Source organism: Leptinotarsa decemlineata, unplaced genomic scaffold, assembly GCF_025532065.1.
Source record: "Leptinotarsa decemlineata unplaced genomic scaffold, Ldec_3_MD MMD2_tig00026328_RagTag_RagTag, whole genome shotgun sequence".
In the NCBI taxonomy this organism is placed as follows: Eukaryota; Metazoa; Arthropoda; class Insecta; order Coleoptera; family Chrysomelidae; genus Leptinotarsa; species Leptinotarsa decemlineata.
The window spans coordinates 12,805,255-12,826,636 of record NW_027412688.1 but is presented as its reverse complement, the minus strand read 5'-3'; the positions used below and the strand labels follow the sequence as shown (position 1 = coordinate 12,826,636).

The 21,382-nt window shown below is 38.3% G+C and overlaps 1 protein-coding gene across 1 annotated transcript in view; it reads left to right on the top strand.

Moving 5' to 3' along the window:
- Nucleotides 1–21,382, top strand: part of LOC111509210 (uncharacterized) — a 148,477-nt gene that overhangs the window by 86,418 nt on the left and 40,677 nt on the right. Inside the window, 2 exon segments of the mRNA XM_074182521.1 lie at nucleotides 519–708; nucleotides 4,347–4,520. Coding sequence (XP_074038622.1) covers nucleotides 519–708; nucleotides 4,347–4,520 — 364 coding nt within the window.

The window sequence follows — 21,382 nt, the reverse complement described above, 5'->3', positions numbered from 1 at the left end:
TCTTAAGGGAATACGTGTCGTCTGAAGTGTAGAATACACAACCGCACTTCATTTTAGAATCGTGGATGGGAAAAGAGGTGTTTGCAACGAAATTATCTCAGAAACATTTCAAAATATAGAAAATTAATTTGTAAACAAACTTCATTATTGACACGAAGTGAAAGGAAAATATTTTGAAATTTATTATTGTCACAAAGTGAAACGGAAATATTTTTAACATTTATTGGAATGAACTGGATTTGATTCTGAGTATATTTTTTCTAAAATTATGACATTAAATGTTTTCGTCCGCAAATTTTAAAAACAAAATGAAACTGCTTATTATTTGTAATTGAAAAAAATTTCTTATCTCAATTTTTTTTCGTCTTACTAGCAAATGCATTGTATGGGCATTTGAGATATATCAAAAACAATCTGTTTGGTCGACAGTGGGCATATACGAGTATATGGATATATATCTTCTAGAAACACCTACGTTATTTGTTGAATTCTCAGGTAGGGTTTTTTTTACATTTCAGTGATGCTGCTAAACTTTGTAAGGATATCGAAGAATCTTTCAATTTGGAGATGATAACAGATATCAAGCAAATAGGTCGAAACAATTTCAGATGGGATCGTCACTGTCCCCAAATAATAGCTTTCCATGCATCCATCAGACCCAAACTGGCAAAAAGTAGATTCGTCAAAGAACATTTGCTTATTGTTCAGGTAAGGGAGTATAGAAAACATATATACTAAAGATTTTTGAAAGATATTCGTTGAAAATTTTATATTTTACCGGTATTGAAAAAATATTCCTCGTTTATATCTGTCGTCCATTTCAAAACGAAAAATGTACAGAAGACCTCGAATAAAAGCGATATACAGGGAGCCCCACATAAAAAAATCAGTTCAATATCATCATTATCATAGATAGATAAAATACTTATTCCCAGCGTTGATCTACTTTTCAATATATACCTCACGGAATAAGAAACTCAATAAATATGAATGAAGTATATCCATAAGGTAATAAATGTGACAACCGTTTTTTTTTACTTGTCTGTTGTAATAATCTCACACCTGATAGCAATCTATTATACGGTATCCGATTCATTTGAGTGATTAGACATTTACAGACAATTCATTTACCAATGTTTAGGCGATGTTTGTCGCAATCTTCTGGGCTACAATAAAAAAAAAACATAAAAATGTTGGTTGTACATTTTCAGATATCGTTTTTCGTTTGTACACTCTCAAACTGTATATCTACCTATGTTGTTCAGGTAAAATAAAAAGAGATTTTTGTTATTGCTGGAATCTTAAAGGTTTTTGTGCACAATCAAAATATTTTTATACATATTCAATTCATGGAAGTCCGACTTCAAATTTACACTTTTTTTTTGCTGATAATATGAACCATCTCCAAAAAGATTCTTAACACTAGAATATTTTCTTTATCTATCACTCAAAGTCTCACTCAAAGTGATGTGTGCTGATTTGTTATTATTTCTTCTACTGTCAAAAAGTTCCAAATGGGTAAGAGTCATAAAATCAGGATACGCAAGAGTTTCTTCATTCATTTGGTCGAATAATTGTTTCAACTCGACTAGATTTTACTGTATCTCAGTATTTTTTAATGAAAATAGTGATTATAAAGTATTTTCCTGAAACTATATTTGAAGAACTCAAATATAACAAGTGATGCAGTTGTACGGATTTCCAAAATGTAGAAATCCAAAAGTGGCACCAGAGAACTCCTACGACGGTGATCCCCAGATTTCCGGAAACAAAAACCCAAAGCAACCCGAATGGAAGGAGGTCTCTTCAATGGTGAAGAAACACGTGTAAGTCGCGAGCCGTTACTGATCCGCAGTAGAGTAGCATTTTTATGAAATAAGATGTCATCCTTCACAACCAAGGGAAGCACCACGAAACGCAACAAAGAAAAAAACATACCCAAAAACCCGTCTTGAGAGTCGCGTAAATTTGGAACACCCAGTGAATCCGCTAACAGCGAATCTCAAGACAACCCCAATCGTCAAATCCTTTTGGTACCTCCTGTGGATGGGAACACCTAGTGTTCTGCGAGTTCGCAGATTAGGGGGGTGAAAAGTTTTAGCTAGGACACACTGTATGTCTCAGTTTATTAACATTTTTCAGATGGAACTTTTTATCAGTGAGTTTATTTAGGTACTTTGTCACGATTTTGTTTGATGATATTGATCTTCCGATGTATAGGATGATTCCAATTGAAACTGAAAAATCTTTCTCAAGCCCCTGGTTTTTTTCATACACACAAATCTGTAATGATTTTATCACATTTCCTGATAAAAGTTATATCAAGAAATGGAATGGTTTTACTTTCATTAATGGCCATAGTGAACATAAGATTGTCATGTACTCGTACAGTCAGTAATTTCGTATACTATTGAAATTACTGACTGAGTATTCTTTTTCTTTTCTGATTATAGTATCGTCTGCGAAACCCTATAGAAACGAAATACGAACTCAATTTTTTCATCGAATCTCTAAAAATATAGCCCAGCGTGAGTGAAGCGGAAATTGAAATTCCTATAGGCGTGTCTAAGATCTACATGCAGAAGTTTTCGTCATATGCAAAATAACTTGTTGACAGACTTATTTTATCAACTCTTTAAGTGTGTCAAAGTTATTTTCAGGGTTCCGGGTATGTTGGTTTTCTTGTCTGATGTTTTGTCTACTACTGCGGTAGGCATTATCAAAGCGATCATTGGTGGGCGTGTCGTCTTTTCTCTTGATTGGATTAGGTGATCTTATTTGTGTTCAATGAAAGACAGGTAGTCATGTTTTATTAATGTTCATTTCGCCTCTTCTTCCATTTCTCCATGTTCGGCTACAGCTGATTTATGTTTGCCCGCTGCAACCATTTCTCTTGTGTTCGGAGAGACCGGTACCTATAATTCTTTACGTAGTTCTAATGTAGACTGACCCGCGGCTACAAGGGATTCGGTATACCCCGGGTGTTGCTGAAGGCTCTCTTGGGTCCTTAGCTGACCTTCGACTCTCGCTGTCGACGGTCTCTCTCTCGGTGAGCTGAATATTGGTTTCACGTCGTGTTTGTCTCGAATTCTTTCAATTGGATCTGTGACATTTTCAACTTGGGAGATAAGAGCTTGTACCTTAACGGACCTAGCTGGGGTTATTTAGGCGTTCACTTTGCTGGGTCGCAAGAAGAAAATAAACACGCAGTGTTCAGTGACATTTCTATTGCAGTGTCGCGACACCGGTGTGGTCCCTAAATGCCTTTGGATATAATAGAATTTCAAGACATGATGATAGAATATAGAATCTATAAACGGGTCGAGAAAGCTTTATTGCGAGAAAGGATCCTTCAGAACAGACAGGATGTAGCCCTCTTCGACATGGAACTGATGCACCTAACTGTAAAACGTGGTAATTCGATACATTGGAATGATTTTGACTAAATTGACTGTCACGAAGGGTGGAAACCACATAATTAGCCGTTACGAAAAGACATACAGAATATACGAGAGTCTGAGTGAGAGCCAAAAAATCCTCCACCATAGTGTAACATAAAAACAGTGGTTGACCTCTCCGATCAGACACTTTCAGAAGACAAGATTGGCATACTCGCCAAAGGTGGAAACTTCACCATAGCTCCAGCCAAGGTATCCCACGAGGATATAATTGCGTATGTCGAATCAGGGATTCATACTTTATCTAATAACAGTGCTGAGGATATCCACATAATAATGTCGAGGATTGTAATGCATGTAAAACTACCCAAGGTCAATTGGCGTCTCCTGGAGATTTTCAAATGAAGAAACGAAAATAATTGAATTTGCCCATAAATATTTATGTTTCGATATAATTGAGTTCAAAAGATGCTTCAGAAATTACTTCTGGTCTTTTTCCCGAATCCAATATATTTTTTGATTATATAATAATGAAAAACCTGAAATGTCCGACACAACTCGAGTAACTCGAGAAAAAAAGGCTTCCATTCCAAACAGTCTGTTGTCTACACTCCTACAGACCTAATGTTCAGAAATATAAACTGGATGAATATTAGGTACATAACAGGTGGTCACTATTATATAAATTAGTAACTGAGATATTATTACATATTAACATAATACTAGGATTTCTTTCATTGTACCTCATTTGATGACCCCCATTACCCGAGGTGATGATTTATACAAATGGACTAATCCAGATGTAGAAGATCCGTCGTTATCATCACCTACTTATGATGTTACTTCGGTTAGCGAAACACTCGTCGAGATGTGGGAAAAGTGTTTTCTTCAGATTCATTTCAACCCAGAGATTTCAATTCTACCTACCAAAATTTAATGATATTTTAGGACAAATCATTCTGCCTTGGTCCGGCCACTTTCGGAAAATTGATCGAAGATTTAGAACTAACTGGTAGTGTCATCCAAACCCATGTCAACTCTCCAAGAACTACTGCTTATTTGGCAACAATACTCTCCCACAATGAGAAAATACGAAAATTGATGGCTTTCAGTGCAGGTAAAGGTAAAATAATTTTTGAGAATCAAACGTAACGACAGTGCTCTTTAAAATTCACACAAACTCTAAACCAACTGAAAATTTCACACTCACTTTCAAGTTACATTTATTATACTTATAAAACTTCATGTTTATATGCAAGGTGATTTTTGACCCAGGGCTAATTGAACAAACTTCGGTTTGAAATCTCAATAAAAAGAAACTGATTTTTTCAACCGTGTAAAATATTTTCAACTTACTATGACTTCTGGTTATACCAAAAGATAGTAACAAGTCTGTTATTCAGAATGAAATACCATAAATATACGGTAACTATGGAGTTTCTATACAGTTCCGATATAACATTATCTGAGTTTCTATATCTATTATAGAAAATTTTTGAAAAATCTACTCATATTTTTTTTAATTTTGGAGAACAAGATGATTTGTTTGTGGAAATCTCAGTGATTCTGAAACATTTGCTCTTTCTGTTCGTGGTAAGAGATTTTGATGCAGGAGATTATTTAATATTTTGGAATTTTTTTGTAACTGTTCATGATAATTTTGAAAACAACCATAAGTTGTTGTTTTATGTTTATTTATGTTTTATTCGAAAGCTTCCTAGTGTAACTGATCAGCTTATTTCGTGAGTGATATTCCAGGTTAGATTTCAAAACTGCCACACACCAAACATCAGATTTAGTCAGGCATAGAGTATCTACATTGCTATTTCATCATCTTACAAATGGAGACGGCACGTGATTTTTTCGACAGTTTATTCAAATGGTAACTCATATGAGACCTGAGAGTATGCCTGTCAGAGAAACTTCATCATACCTGCTGTAATCTAACGATTGTTAGATTTCGGATTTTGCAATATCCTGGACTAGTGTTCTGAATGTAAGCCTCTTTCTCATTTTCCATATGCATTTATGTCTGTTTTCTCTTCGAACGATAATACTAGATGGTGATGAATTTCAAACAAACGTAGATGGTGATGTTAGGTTCTTGTGTGACTCAGTTTTATGGGCGATCTGAAAATTATATATATTTTTTTCAAATACTTCAGTAGCGTCTCCACTCGTAACATCTCTCACATCAATATGATTTAGGATGCATACCCATTGTTGTTCCACGAGTATCACATCACCAGCTGGTGATGTTTTAGATACAACGGTGATTATACAGACATGATCTTGAATCAAATGAGCGATCTACCAATGACACCTCTTCTTTCGAATACATCAGCACCATCCTCACTCGTATCATATTCAACATCAACATTTTTTCTGGTCCCACGACTAGCAAGGGGAAAAAAGTCCACCTCTGCAGAGCCCTCCCTTTTAGTGGTAAAGCTGTAGACCCTGATAGATCGCTATATCTAGCAGTCTTCGCTCGGGACGTACTTTATGCATTTTACCCTTCAGCACGAGGGTGTGACACGATATTGTGACATCCATGAAACGTCCAGCAAGGCCCTACCAGAAATTTGTATTCTCGCCGACAAAATTCTGAAGATCATCGAGCCCCTTTACCATCTTCAAAGTCTCACAGCTCCTTGAAGAGGTCCATTTCACTTATTTCTTTATAAAAATCATTTTGATTAATCACTGAAGGATTCTTGTTTTACCTTTCCTTGTTTCCCTTTTTCTCTCCTAATGCTTCATATCTCCTGGTCTCATATCTGACGACTCGAAATTCGCATTCATCTCTCTATCTCTCTCTGTTTCTCATTCACTTTTTCATTTCAAAGTGTACATCTGATGGTTGTTTTCTTTCTTGCAACTTTTTAGTCCAATTCTGTCCTAGTTATTTCATGCTCTCCATCTTGTGTCATTTCTGTCTCTTTCCTTCATTCAGTTCAAAACTCAATAATATCAATATAAAATTTTGGTCCTATTTCCTCTTCAAAACTGAGTATCATCTTCGAATTGATATTATTTGTTTGTCATCCTGAAATAATTGCCTAATACTGGTTTTTTATCTCGATTATTTCTGCTGCTATCATTTCCCATCAAGTTTTCCGAATACACATGTTCGTTTCTCCTTCGACTTCTTCCCTTCTTCTTTGTTCATCGTTAACCTATACATATTGATGTTTTTGTTTGTGGGCCCAATTCACCAATTCCTCATTATTGTAGTGAAGAAACCTAATATTTCACTTAAGTATTTCATTATACTTCCCTGCCATGTCTTCACCACTTTTTTTAGCACATACTCTAGACATCTTTATTTTTTGTCCTATTTACCTGAATTTATCATTATTGCAGATTGTGTTCATTTATTTGCTCCAAAAATTCGCATTCATTTTATGATAAGGAATATACCTTTAATCATTTTTATGCGCTCTCCAGTGTCGTCTATAACAATATTCAAGTTCACTATTATCAATCCAGGATAAAATCGCTTCAATTTTGTTGAATTCCTTGGGATCAGTGTGATCATATTCTCTTGAAGTCATGTCTTCTTTTTTTCATGTAACACATTTTTTCTTGTAATTCCGTTATGTTCATATTCTTTTTTTTGAGAATTGGTCGATATCAGAATTCAATATATATTCAATTCTCAATGTTTTTCAATTCTGAAGGGAAACAGACATTAAGTTTTGAAATACACATTATCTTATACAATTATATCTTACTTAATAAACTGATTCAAACGAAAGAAACACGACAACTATAGTTTCACGAAACATTGAATAGGAAATAAAAGGCAGGTTAATTGAATTATCATATACTTTTACCTAGTTGACGATTTTCAGCCATTATCTTTTTGTATGTTGCTCGTGATTTGAAATATGGAATGTTAATTAAACCACGTTTTCAGATATGTCTACACAGTTGAAGTATTAACTTATTTAAACTTAGTTGTCTGTGTACTCATTTCATTCGTGTACTCTTCAGAAAAATTGTATTGACGTTTATTACTGAGATAATTTTGAAAATCCTCCCGGTTATTTTTTGTGAATATGAACAGAATACCTTGGTGTGAACATATGACGTCTTTATATTTGAGATTGCTGATTGACTACGCTTAGCAGATTATGATACGATATCATGCCATTTGACACTTTCAAATCATTTTCTTTTAATATTCTCCCAACATGATGTTCATACGACAGACGATTTCTCCACTGCATTCGAAACTGTTTCAAATGACCTGCTTCAGACTCTGACATTTAAGATTATACCAATCATCGAATATACTTAGGGAGGACCGGGGACAATTGAAACATTCCTGCTTCTTGAATTTTTTTCTCTGCGGCTATCGCAAATTTCTTAATTATGACATGGGTAAAAGGGAGCATATTCAATAGTGGTTTCTATTTACATCATTTCGTTCGCCTAAAATGATAGATAAATAAGATATAAAACAAAAACTGTAGCTCATCAAACTGTTTCAATCGTCCCTTTGCCGGGGACGAATGAAACATATACATGGGACAATTGAAACAGCATTCAGATTAGAGAAATATTTATTCTAATACAAAATAAATTACATTAAATAATTAAAAATATTCACTCTGACAAGTAATTGTGACACATGAAAAGATCTTCTTGTCGAGTACATTCTTCGTGGGACCAGTGACGACATTCAATGCACCGCACCCATTTCTCTCCAAGGCGACTACTGCCATACGGTTCCAGGCAAACTAGACAGTAAGTTTCTTCTTCGTCGCTTTCACTCTGTTCCTGATTGTTTTGGCGTTGTTTGGTTTTCTTGAGCTGGCGAACTGCCTTCGGCATGTCTTTGAACTCCGTAACTTTTCTCTTAACTTTCCTTTTCTTTTTTGCGTCATACTCTTCTTGAATTGCATTTTTTTCAGGAGTGTCCGTATAGATAGCAGATTTTCTAGTTTTTCGTTTGTAACATGTTTTCCTAGGCGGAGCTTTCGGCAACGATTTCTGGCAAGAATACGGCCTTTGAAGTGCTTGGTTCTGCATCAACACGTGAAAATACAGATTTTGAGGTGCTTGGTTCTGCGTCAGCTTGCGAAAATATGAGTTTTGAGATGCTTGGTGATGCTGGCGGAGTGCGATGAGTGCTTGGAGATGTTGACGGAGTGCAATGAGTACTTGGCGATGCTGGAGGAGTGTGATGAGTGCCTGGTGATGCTGATCTATCCGTGACATACGAGGGAGCAAAATCTACTTCCGTAAATATATCTCTATTGAAGGGACATATGCTTGGGATATCGTAAATGGTCATTGTTTTGCCTGGATTATTTCTCATCCAGGCATCGCAAATTGAATTTAAAGCCTTCTTAAAAGGACCGTGGACAGATCGATCTAGCGGTTGCAATTTGTGGGAACAATGTGGGGGCAAAGACAAGATGACAATGCCATTTTCTTTACAGAAGTCCAAACATCGTATACCTATGTGTGACTGATGATTATCAAGTGAAAGCAATACTTTATTTTCAATTGAAGCATTGGTGTGCTTTTGAAAATGGTTGAGGTATATCAAGAACTCATCTTTTTGCATCCAGCCGCTCGCGTTTCCTGCTCCAATACATCCCACTGGACCGTCACGGACGAAGTGATCCTTGTATCTCAACCGTGGAAATATAAAAATGGGGGGTTCACTGTTACCGATAGCATTTACAGCTAAAGCTACTGTTTGGTTCCCTTTTCGGCTACTACTTTAACAGGTTTTTGGACCGTCGTGACCCCTGTCTCGTCGACATTATATATATCTTTCGGTTCAAATTTGTACCTGTCCATAACATTAGCTAGGTTGTCATAAAAAAGTTTTACGTTCGTAACGTTGAAACTAGTTGCTCTGGAAAGACTTGTTGCTTGAGCGCAGCGGATTGAAAGTTTTGGATTGCGTTTCATAAATCCAGAAAACCAATCCTTTCCTGCCATGGCATTTCGTCTCCATGTATCAGGCATGTTCAGCGAATATTTCACGGCCAACTGAAAAGCTAATTTCCGAATTTCTTTGGGTGGTAATCCGTAGAATATATGCGCTGCTTCAATTATATAGGCAACAATAATTTTTTCCTGGTTCACGTCAAATACTCGCCTCACACAATGATAACCCATAGTGACAGGAATAGCGGATTCTTGCTCAATTGCTTGCTTTTTCTTCCTAATAAATCTACTCAATGAGACGTAATATAGATCATATTTAGCTGCTGCAGACCTTATCGAAGCATTATTTTTTGTAACCTCTTTGTAAGCTTCTTCATATGCCAAAATGAATTTTAATCCTCTTTCAGTTTTTCTCACTCTTACCCTTACACAACCTACAATATGAACCACATGAAAAATTCACGACGGGGACAATTGAAACATGTTTTAATCGTCCTCCATGTCATGTATTTCAACTGTCCCTGCAGCACATTTTTGAGTGAACACTCAAATATTCTCTTACTTTTGGATTAGAGTAATAATTTAAAGTATCCCGACTAAAGGGCATATACCAAATAAAGTAATAAATATAGTCGAAGCTGAATACTTACGTTTTCATCTCTTGTAACACACTTTTTCAATCAATGTAAAAGTTTACTTCGATAGCGGGAAATCAAGTTATCGTGGACGTGCACATACACTCACAACTGCCGTCAGTGGCCGATAGATGGCTACGTGCTTCATCTAATGGCGCTTCGTTTGGTATGAGCGCGCGTGATTTAAACTGCGAAATCGGTCTACTATGGCGGTTCTTTCTATTGTCCCCTGTTTCAATTTTCCCCGGTCTACCCTACTTGACAGTGCAATTCACTCCATTTTCAATACGATTTTGCAAATTTTCCATGAATTTATCACTAATAAAAGCAATTCCATACATTTTGTTATCTGCATTGTTTCGACAACAGACTATAGAACACAATTCATCATCAAATTCAACTAACCTGTAACGAAGTAAACTCAAACTAAACAAATTTCCATTATAATCTATAAGGAATTCCTCAAGTGAGATGCTGGATGCTGACTGCTAAGCGATGAATGGCAAACGTGATTTACGCTGAACTAATGTTCACATATTTGTGAATGTATCAAAAAGAACAAATCTTAGAAAAATACATTGATGTTTTTGCCTAAATCTGATACCTCAGTATTGCAGAATTGCATGTTGATGTATCCTTTTCAATGATGACACGATAATGTGTTAACAAGTATATGGTTCAATCACTTTTTCTAGCATTCCTTTATCTGAACTCACTTTCTATAAATATTATATAAAAATGTTTTTTTTTTTTTATATTTCGCCTCCTATCTCGATATTAATGTTAATGTGTTGTGTCTATTTCCTCATTGTAAACCCTTACTTAAATGTTTACCTGCATTAGGGAATTCATTTGATTTTTCTGCATTATCGTGGTTGAGAACTACGAATATAAATTATTTCATTTATTTTTTTAGAACAAAACACAAGCACTAAAGAAAAATTCTTAAGGCGCTCTAAGAACGGTGCCGGTGTAAAAGTAGCGATTCACATTGGATTTGAATCGCTGAATCGTTCCCAGGAAGATTATTCAACATAAACTCAGTTCTCCAAATGATAGAGGTATCAATCAGTGAAGCTCGAGGTGTACTGAGTTGAACGTCAAAACGATGAGCAGCCACAGCCCGTCACTTATTTCTGATATGTACCGCTCTTGGTGGAATCAAATGTGCCAAGACTTAAAACTTTCCATGAAAGTATATATAAAAGAGAGACAATTCCCCATTCTCTCTTCCATGTTTTAGAGTATCAAGGTTGCAAATGATGTTCGCCCCCCAATAAGGCATATGGCTCTTTTCTGGATGGAATCCAGCAGCTTCAGGGTGCGCTTAAGGGCGGAGCTCCATATATGAGAACAATACTCCAAAGAAGTTTTGACCTGAGCTTTATAAAGCATCAAAAGTTGCTGTTCGGAACAGTGTTTCAAGCTTTTGAGAAGCAACCTTTGCAATTCCAACGACAAACTCATCGAAGCAGAAAGCGGAATTGTCTGTCATGACTTTGTTATATCCGGTTAGAAGAAATTTTTCATTTTGGAAAAAACCGATGTCTGGGTTTTTGTGGCATTGAATTGAAACTAGATAATTTCACCCCAATTCGAAATCACTTCAAGATCCTCATTAAGATATGCAACCTCTTGCTGCCGGTGAAGATGTGCATCCGCAGCCGATGTCCTGGAATCCAAATGCGAAATGACGATACAAGTGTGCTGTCGTCAGCAACGCAATATATTGGATCCTTCGTTTTTTCCAATAAGTCGTTGATATACAATAAAAAGAGAGTTGGAGACAATATGAATCCCTGAAGAACACCAGCGTTGATGGTAAAAGTAATTGACAGGTATCCATCGACGTCACTTGCGGGGAACGTTCTTTCGGTATGTTGGAGAGCCATACACAAAAATGGTCCGACAAGCCATAGCATCGACGTTTGGCCAGCAAATTCTCATGCCACACACGGTCAAAGACCTTAGAATTATCAAGCGCAACAGTTCTTGACTCCCCATGTTTCTCGATTGCGTTATTCCAAATATGACGATAGAAGGTTGATCTCTGTTTCCGAAAGCCATATTGATTGAAGCCTTCCAAATATTCAAGGATATGGTGGTTTACGGCTTTCTTCATGATTTTTGATATCATTGATATCAAATATGATAGTTATTTGAGAGATTTTCCTTGCCTTTATTTGGGAATAGGCTGAACACCAGTAATCTTCCAACAAGATGGAAAACCCCCTTCCTTATAAGACAGGTTGAAAAGTCTGCAATACTTGTTCACAACCCAACATCTTTCAATTTACAATCTGCATTTTTTCTCATGCTTTGCTATGTTGAGACCCAATACCAAAATTTACCTTCAGTAATCGGTAGGTTGTATGACCATATTATCCTCAGAAGAAAAAGAATAAGAAGAATATATTTATTGAAATAGGTAACCCTAATATACAATATTATATAAAACATATTATCCAGTTTGTGTCTGAAAGTTACTTCTTTGCATGATCTACACATATGTGTATAAAGTTACTTCTTTTGAAATTGATTGATTCCTTCCTTTCTTTCTTTGGAAGATTAAGATTTTTTTTTGTATCAATATGGAGTAGTAGAAAGCCAAAAAACTTTCTTTCCCAAAAATTTGCCACTCCTAAAAATATTACCTTCAATTTGAAGAAATTCATTTTCCTCATTTCCAATGATAGGTTTCGGTCTATTTGCCTTCTCATAAGCTACACACTACTTAGTTCATGTAGCAATTGTTTGAAAACCAACTTGTTTGGATGATTTCAGTCTGGATATTTTTGGGAATAAACCCTCTAGCTCAAAATGCAATTCTCTAAACACTCACCAATCGCTAAAATCATATCTATCCGCTCTTGAATGGGATAAGTTTTCATTCTCAATGGTAATAATCCAGTAAATGTTTTGAATAACGTAAAACATAATAACTGTCAATAAGAATTATTTCAACAAGTTGAATAAATTTTGTTTCAAAGCTCTCTTGATTCATATATATATATATATATATATATATATATATATATATATATATATATATATATATATATATATATATATATATATATATATATATATATATAAAAAATAAATAGATAAGTACTCTTTGATCATTCCCATATTGATTTCAATTTAAGAGCCACCGGTATACAGCTGTTTCAGCCTATTGGGCATCGTCAGTACCGGGCAGGCGGTCCTCGATTGAAGACAAAATGAGAAAAAATCAAGAAAGTACTTGATAAAAATAGCTGCGTAAACGCAAGCGAAACATAAGTGGAACCACCTATTGGTGTGACACCCAAGTCAACTTGCCAAGTTTTTATGTCAGTGTTGGTGGTTTGACCAATCAACCGACAACTGCGGTAGCAGAAATTTGGGAAGCTAACCTGAAATGCCATCGGAAAACGAATCCACATGTTTCTAGAAATGATATGAAATCTAGAAAGGTTAATGCAGTCAAGCTGCTGGAAAATAATTCCATGAAAATCAAAAAATAAATAGATAAGTACTCTTTGATCATTCCCATATTGATTTCAATTTAAGAGCCACCGGTATACAGCTGTTTCAGCCTATTGGGCATCGTCAGTACCGCCTGCCCGGTACTGACGATGCCCAATAGGCTGAAACAGCTGTATACCGGTGGCTCTTAAATTGAAATCAATATGGGAATGATCAAAGAGTACTTATCTATTTATTTTTTGATTTTCATGGAATCATTTTCCAGCAGCTTGACTGCATTAACCTTTCTAGATTTCATATCATTTCTAGAAACATGTGGATTCGTTTTCCGATGGCATTTCAGGTTAGCTTCCCAAATTTCTGCTACCGCAGTTGTCGGTTGATTGGTCAAACCACCAACACTGACATAAAAACTTGGCAAGTTGACTTGGGTGTCACACCAATAGGTGGTTCCACTTATGTTTCGCTTGCGTTTACGCAGCTATTTTTATCAAGTACTTTCTTGGTTTTTTCTCATTTTGTCTTCAATCGAGGACCGCCTGCCCGGTACTGACGATGCCCAATAGGCTCAAACAGCTGTATACCGGTGGCTCTTAAATTGAAATCAATATGGGAATGATCAAAGAGTACTTATCTATTTATTTTTTGATTTTCATGGAATTATTTTCCAGCAGCTTGACTGCATTAACCTCTCTAGATTATATATATATATATATATATATATATATATATATATATATATATATATATTTTACTATTAATGTAAGTTACAAAATGGATCTGTATCTGTAGAGTAGGGAGGGTGAGTGTAACCCCACGCACTTAGGCCACATGTGACCCATTGTACATCCTCCCAAGGAGTTGTCCTCCTAGGTCGTCGTCCATCCTGTCCTTTCCAGGAAGGTGGACAGGTCGCTGGGAGACATCTCCTTTATATCGGCAGGTGTAGGCCAAGACTCGCCGAACACACACTCTCTTATTGACGATAACTCCGGGCACTCGCACAGGACATGCCTGACAGTCTCATCTTCCTGTTCACACATCCTGCATAGAGGTGTGTCCACTAGCCCCATATTATGTAGGTGTTTCCTTAGCTGACAGTGGCCAGTCAGAAATCCTACTGTAAGGCGTAAATTTTTCCTGGTCATCGCCAGATATTTCTTCGGCGCCAGCTTCTCAGGGTCGCCCAAGGTAATCCTGGCAAGATTACATCCTTTGATTTCATCCCATCTCTTTAAAGATTGAGCATGGGTGTAACATTTGACTAGTTCCGCAATTGTCGAAGTCATCAGGCCGTGGGTGCCACTTGGTCCTAAAATTCTTAGTCCAGCCGCTTCCTTGGCTAAAGAGTCGGCAATGCGATTACCTTTACTCCTTTCGTGTCCTTTAATCCACCTCAGGATAATGTTATTATCTACCGAGGCTTTGGCTAAATCTTGGTGGCACTCTAGTGCTAGCCCTGAAGTAACACGGTGTCTGTTCAAGGCTAATAGTGCTTGTCTGCTATCAGTGCAGATTGTTATGTTTTTGCCCGAAATTCTTTTCTTGGTTATTTCTTTTGTGGCGATTGAGATACCAGCCAGTTCTGTTTGGACCACGCTGGTATTTCTTCCCATTCCCCATTTGATCCTTAGGCTTAGTGATCTGGAGTACACTCCACATCCTGAACCTTCTTTGGTTTTTGAGCCATCTGTATAAATCCGTGTTGCATTTGTAGCATCTGACTCTGTGTTCTGCTTAATTTGTATTTTGTAGGGTTTATTAAACACAAACCTGGGTTCAATTGCATCACTTGTTGCCTGCAGCAGAGGTTGCGCAGTAAGCGCTTCCCGCCATAGGCCCAGCCTCAATCGACCCATTCCTACTTCTAGGTTTACACCAGCCGTGTGCAATCGTACCATGGCCATTAACGCAACCTCCTTAACGAACAGATCCAGAGGGGTCAGACCCGTGATTACTTCCATTGCCGCGGTTGGTGTTGTTCTCATGGCTCCTGTGATGTTTAAACAAGCCAGTCGCTGTATTTGATATAATTTTTGGATGGCCGTTGCTTGTAGAACTTTCGGTCCCCATGCAATGGCTCCATACGTTAACATAGGTCTTATTATTGCAGTGTAGATCCAGGCGACTACACGGGGTGAAAGACCCCATGCGCGTCCCACTGTCCTCCGACATTGCTCATAAGCCACGTATGCTCTTTTTGCTCTACTCTGTAGATGAGAGTTCCATGTTAGCTTCTTGTCGAGGATAATACCAAGGTATTTCACCTCTTCAGAGAAGTTTAGTTGGCTTTTGAAGATTTCGGGAGGTTTTAAGCCCGTTAAACTTCTTTTCCTGGTGAAAAGGACCATCTCAGTCTTCTTGGGATTGATCGACAGTGAGTGTTCCTTACACCATGTTTCTATCAATTTGAGCCCATCCTGCGCTCTATCGCACAGTGTGTTTACAAATTTGCCGGTCTGCAAGATAACTATGTCATCTGCGTATGCAATTGTGTAGAATCCATTTTTGTTAAGGTGATTAATTAGGGTATCCAGAACTATGTTCCAGAGAAGGGGTGATAAGACCCCTCCCTGTGGACATCCCCTCATGACCAATCCTTTAACTGTGATGTCTTCTACATTAATACTTATTGCTCTGCTAGAGAGCATCTGGAGTATCCATTCTCCTACTACCAGGGGTACATTCCTGGAGTGTAGTTGCTGGGTAATTGTCGGAAAGGTTGTTTTATCAAACGCTCCCTCAATATCTATGAATATACCTAGGGTGGATTCTTTGTTGTCCAATGATCTCTCGATTCTGCCAACCACATGGTGAAGGGCCGAATCAGTAGACCTTCCCGGGTATATGCATGCTGATTCGGATGAAGTGGGTTGTTAACAAGTACTTCATCTCTTATGTACCGCTCACATAGCCTCTCCATGGTTTTTAAGAAAAACGATGTGAGACTAATTGGTCGGAATGCTTTTGGTAGGATGTAGTCCATCCTACCTGGTTTGGGTATAAATACTACTCCTACTTCTCTCCACTTACTGGGAATATACCTCAGAGCTAGAGAGGCTCTGAATATTCCAACCAGGTGTGGCATAAGCGTGTCCAGTCCCCACTGAAGTAGGGCTGGTCTTATACCGTCAGGCCCTGGTGACTTGAAGGGGGAAAAGCTCGATATAGCCCATCTTATTTTGTCCTCATCAATTACTGTACTAGCATATTGCCAGTCATATTGTGAGGGTGTTATTGATACATCCGTCCAGTTCGCCGTTCCAGGAAAGACAGAACCTGGGAAGTGAGTTTCCATAAGAATCTCAGCACTCTCCTGGAGGTTGGCGGCTTTGTCGCCATTTTCCCTCGTCAGGATGCCAATAGTCTTATGGTGGTCATTTGAGAGTGCCTTCTGTAGCCTAGAAGCTAGTGGAAAATCTTCGACTGCCTCACAATAGGCTCTCCAGGCTTCTCTTTGTTTTCGCCTGCAGACTTTTTTTTAACTCTCTGAGGTTGGATTGATATATAACCCAGTCCTCTTCGAGTCTTGTACGTTTTGCCTTGTTAAAGGTCGTTCTCGATGTCCTCCTGAGGTGTTCCAATTCAGGGCACCACCATGTGTTGGTTGTGCCATGCGTTTGAACCATCCTCATTGGACAGGATTCCTTATAGGCAGTGTCTATTTTGTTGTGGATAGATACTGTGTACCTTTCCAGTTCTTCATTGTTGCCAGGAGTCAGGACCTCTGTTTCCCGCAGAGCTCCTCTTAAGAGTCGATTGTAGAGAGCTACATCCGTCCTCTTCGGGTCACGGGATTTTACAGTAGTCCTGAGATCCTGGCTTATCGTATAGGTCAGCCAGCGGTGGTCTGACATAGAGATATGGTCCGAGACTTGCCAGTCTTGGATTTTGTTTGATATTTCGGCTGTCGTGAGCGTGATATCTATTAACGTTTGGCTACGGGCATTAATAAATGTTGGCTCCGTGCCTCTGTTCAAGATTGTTAGATCTTTCTGTATTATATATTCGTATAGTGACTTACCTCGGGCGTTGATATCCTTGCTGCCCCAGCTCACGTGGTGAGAGTTTGAGTCGCAACCCAATATGAGCTCCACTCTCTGGTTGAGGCAGTGGTCCACTAGTACTTCCATTTCTCTGGTCGGTGGTAGGGTGGCTGCATCTGAAGGGAGGTACACCGATGCGATTATCAACGCCATATATTTGCCTTTCCCAACTGGACATTCAACTTTGACCGCAGTGAGATCTGAGGTGCTGAATTGTGCCATCGGAAACGCTCTGTATTTCCTAGGAACGTAGACAGCCGTCCTAGGTTGCTGGTTGCTTGGTAAGCTGAAAATTTGACCAGTTAAACTACTGAAACCAGTAATTTTGGTCTTTATTATCCAGGGCTCCTGGATCAAAGCTATTGCCTCCTCCAATACATCAAAGTGGCGACATAGTGTTGCCGTTGCCGCCTTTTTATGTTGGAGGTTGCATTGTATTATTTTTACTTTTTTTCCAACGTCCTTGCCCATGAGACAGTTGTTGGATACAAAGTTACCTTTAGAGGTCCATCTGCTCCCCTGCTAAGGGGGAGGTGGCCTCGCTGTTTTTGGGTGCCTCCTCCGTCAGGTCATCGAATGTCATCTGTTCAGATGCTTCGATTTCCTTTTCGGGACCCATGGTGGCCTTGGGGTCAATATCCACTTTAGGTGGTTCAACTCCCAAGGACCGAGGGTCTTCCGAGGTACCCTCTGTTTCTTTTACTGTTGCCCTAATAGTCAGTGAGGTAAACGCGTAGCTTAACCTCATCGACTTCTTCTTCAGGACAGCCATATCATCTTCTCCGATCCCGAAGACGAAGAGGTGTCCTTGTGGGTTCATCTTAACCTCATGATGGAAGGTGCACCATCTTGCTACCTTCAGGTCAGGATTCTGCGCCTTTAGCCGACCCAGCACCCTCTCCTTTTCACCGGATGTCGTCTTGTAGACGTCCTCCGGGATCCAGAGTGAGGCTTTGGTAAGCTTCGGGAGCTTATCCACACTGACGACCGCAAGTGATGCTCCTCCCATGGCTTGATATTCATTGTGGCTTTCTTCAGCCACTCTAACGTCACGTCGTCATCGCAGACCACTCTGATGATTTCACCGGAGTATGTCCACGACTTGAACGTGGGCGGTTTGCTGTTGTTGCTGGAGGCGGAGAAGATGATCTTGTCCAGCTCCTCCAACAGTTGTTTTTTGATGAGACTCTCTCGTTCTGCGGTAACCTTACCGTACGGGTTAGTCTCATCTATGATGGCTACCTTGAGGTGTCTCAAGGCGGCCTCCACGAAGGTTTTGGAAGGTGCAGCGACATTTCTGTCGCTGCGCAGCTTCTTCAACCTTCTTGGGGTTCCCTCCGTGGAGGTACTCGCGTGAGGGCGCTTTCCTGCGGTGGCAGCCGGTTCCTTGCCTTTTTTCAAGGCGGAGCTCTTGGCGCCCTCCGCAAGAGGTGCCCTTGTTGTTGAGGATGGAGTGGAGGAGGTGGAGGGTGCACTCATAGTTGCTGCCACTTCTGCCTCTTTCGCTCTCTTCCTCCTCTTGGCCTCGGCGCCGCTGATTCGCTTACGCCTTGGCCTTTGCATTGCATCGCGAGGTGGTCTGCTATGTCCAGCCTCTTTCTGAGCGGTAGCTTGGGGTGAGCATTTCTGTTCATCCCCAGCCCCCGCCCTAAATTGAGGTGAGCATTGCTGTCCAGCCTCGGGATTGGTTGGTTTTTTGTTCTTAGTGTCCATGTATGTTCCCACGAGTAGCAAGGGAAGGGTTGGTCACCTCTAGCAGAGCCCCGCATTACCAGAGGAAGGCTAGTTACAATGAGGTTTCGCCCGGTTCCTCAAGGGGATCGTTCGTAACCGCATATAACCCTGCGGCCAAACAGGTGTCGACACGATTCCTTGGGTAGGCTGGTCCGCGGTGGCATGTTTTGCAGGGCTTTTGGGGGGTTTCAGTTCCCCTCACCCTACTTATTTCTGCCACTGACCAGGAGTCCGTCAACCCCGTCCGTTAGGCCACATTGGCTTCCCGGATAGGACCTCCAGTCACCTGGCCGTTCTCCTATCCGCCACCTGGGGACGCGCCCGATAGGTAGCCCAACCCACGGGCTACAAAATGGATTTGAAGCTTTATAACTTCTGTTTAATTATCTGCAAGCGCTTTCGACAGCTGGTCTTGCTGTCATCCTCTAGACTCTAGGCCCTACTCTTTCTGAACGTGTCAACCTGTTGTGTGTCTATTCTTTGTGTTGGATCTTCTCTAGGTTTATTGTTTCTAGGAGTGTCTTGATTTGTTTAATATATTGAATGTGAGGTATTGTTGTGTTTTGATTTGTACTTGTTCCTCAATAAGTGATTTATGACTGTTAAAATGGATGTTTAAGTTTTTCCAAATGTCCATGCGGTTTTACGGTTTCGAAAGCGCTCGCAGATTAAATGGTGAAAATGACGATGTCCTTTGTGCAAATCTCATGAAATTCTTAATGTTGTCAATAGATATGATGAAAAATTGCAATTCGCTAGTGAAACAGAAAATAATCAGACCCTTCTTTTTCTTGATACAAGAGTTATCGGTAAAACTGATAATTCCTTAATGACTGTCAAACCTACTGATTCAGGAAGATATATCAATTACTATTCTTTTCATAAAAAATCAATTAAAATCAATTCAATACTGTGTTTGAAAAAAAATAATAGGAAAATTAGTACACCCTTCCCTCAAGCAAAAAAATCTCAGACTTCTTAGAAACATATTGATCGAAAATTCCTATTGCAGAAAACTTCTGAATAAAATAATTTTCAATACTGGCAGTAATACAAATTGCGATGTAATCAACAGAAATTTATGTAATAATAGTTCACCTATCAATTTTTGTTATAAATCTATACCTAATCTTGGAAATTTATCTTTAAATAAGATAAAACTTTTTCATAATGAACAAAATATCAAAATGTGCCAAAAAAATATTAAAACAATCAAGAATTTGAATACCAAATTGAAAGATAAAATGAATACAACAAAAAAGTCATATGTGATTTATAACATTCCTTGTAACAATTGTAATTTGTTTTATATTGGAACAACATCTAGAATTCTTAAATATAGAATTACTTCACATAAAAGTGATATAAAGCTCAATAAGAAATAATGTGCATTAGCGCAACCATTTATAGAAACAGGACATAAACCAAATTACTCTAATATCAAAGTTTTACATATAGAAAAAAATATTTCCGAACGCCTTTTCCTTGAAATGGTTGAAACTGATAAGTCCTTTGATTGTATTAATAAAAAAACTGACATTGATAATCTCAGCAGTATATACAGTTACTTATTGGAACTACACCAAAAAACATAATGCTAAGTCAAAGATTATCATGCTCATTGAAAAATGACATTTAAGTGAAGGTATGACATTTGTCAAACCAAAAAAATTCATTGATGTTTAACTTTCTTCCATCGATTTATATGTTCAATTGATTATTTTTTACTCATTTTTACTGTAAGTATGATTTGTAACGTTATTCATTGGCAAAAAACCCACAACTCAATTAAAGGCCCTGAAGAAGCTTCTCATTAGAAGCAAAAGCTTATATATATATATATATATATATATATATATATATATATATATATATATATATATATATATATATATGAATTATATGAATAGATAAGTACTGATCATTCCCATATATGGGAGTTGTCGTTCGTATGGGGGCGGCAGCTGATTAACGGAAAAACAGATTTTAAACAGATCAGAGAGTACTTATCTATTCATATTTTGATTTTTATGGAATTATTTTCCAGCAGCTTGACTGCATTGACCTTTATCGATATATAAATATGGAGAACTTATTAACGTGAGAATAAAATATAATATAATATTATAAAATATAATATAAATAAAACTTGAAATAATGACAGGTGATCAAAATTTGACTGACA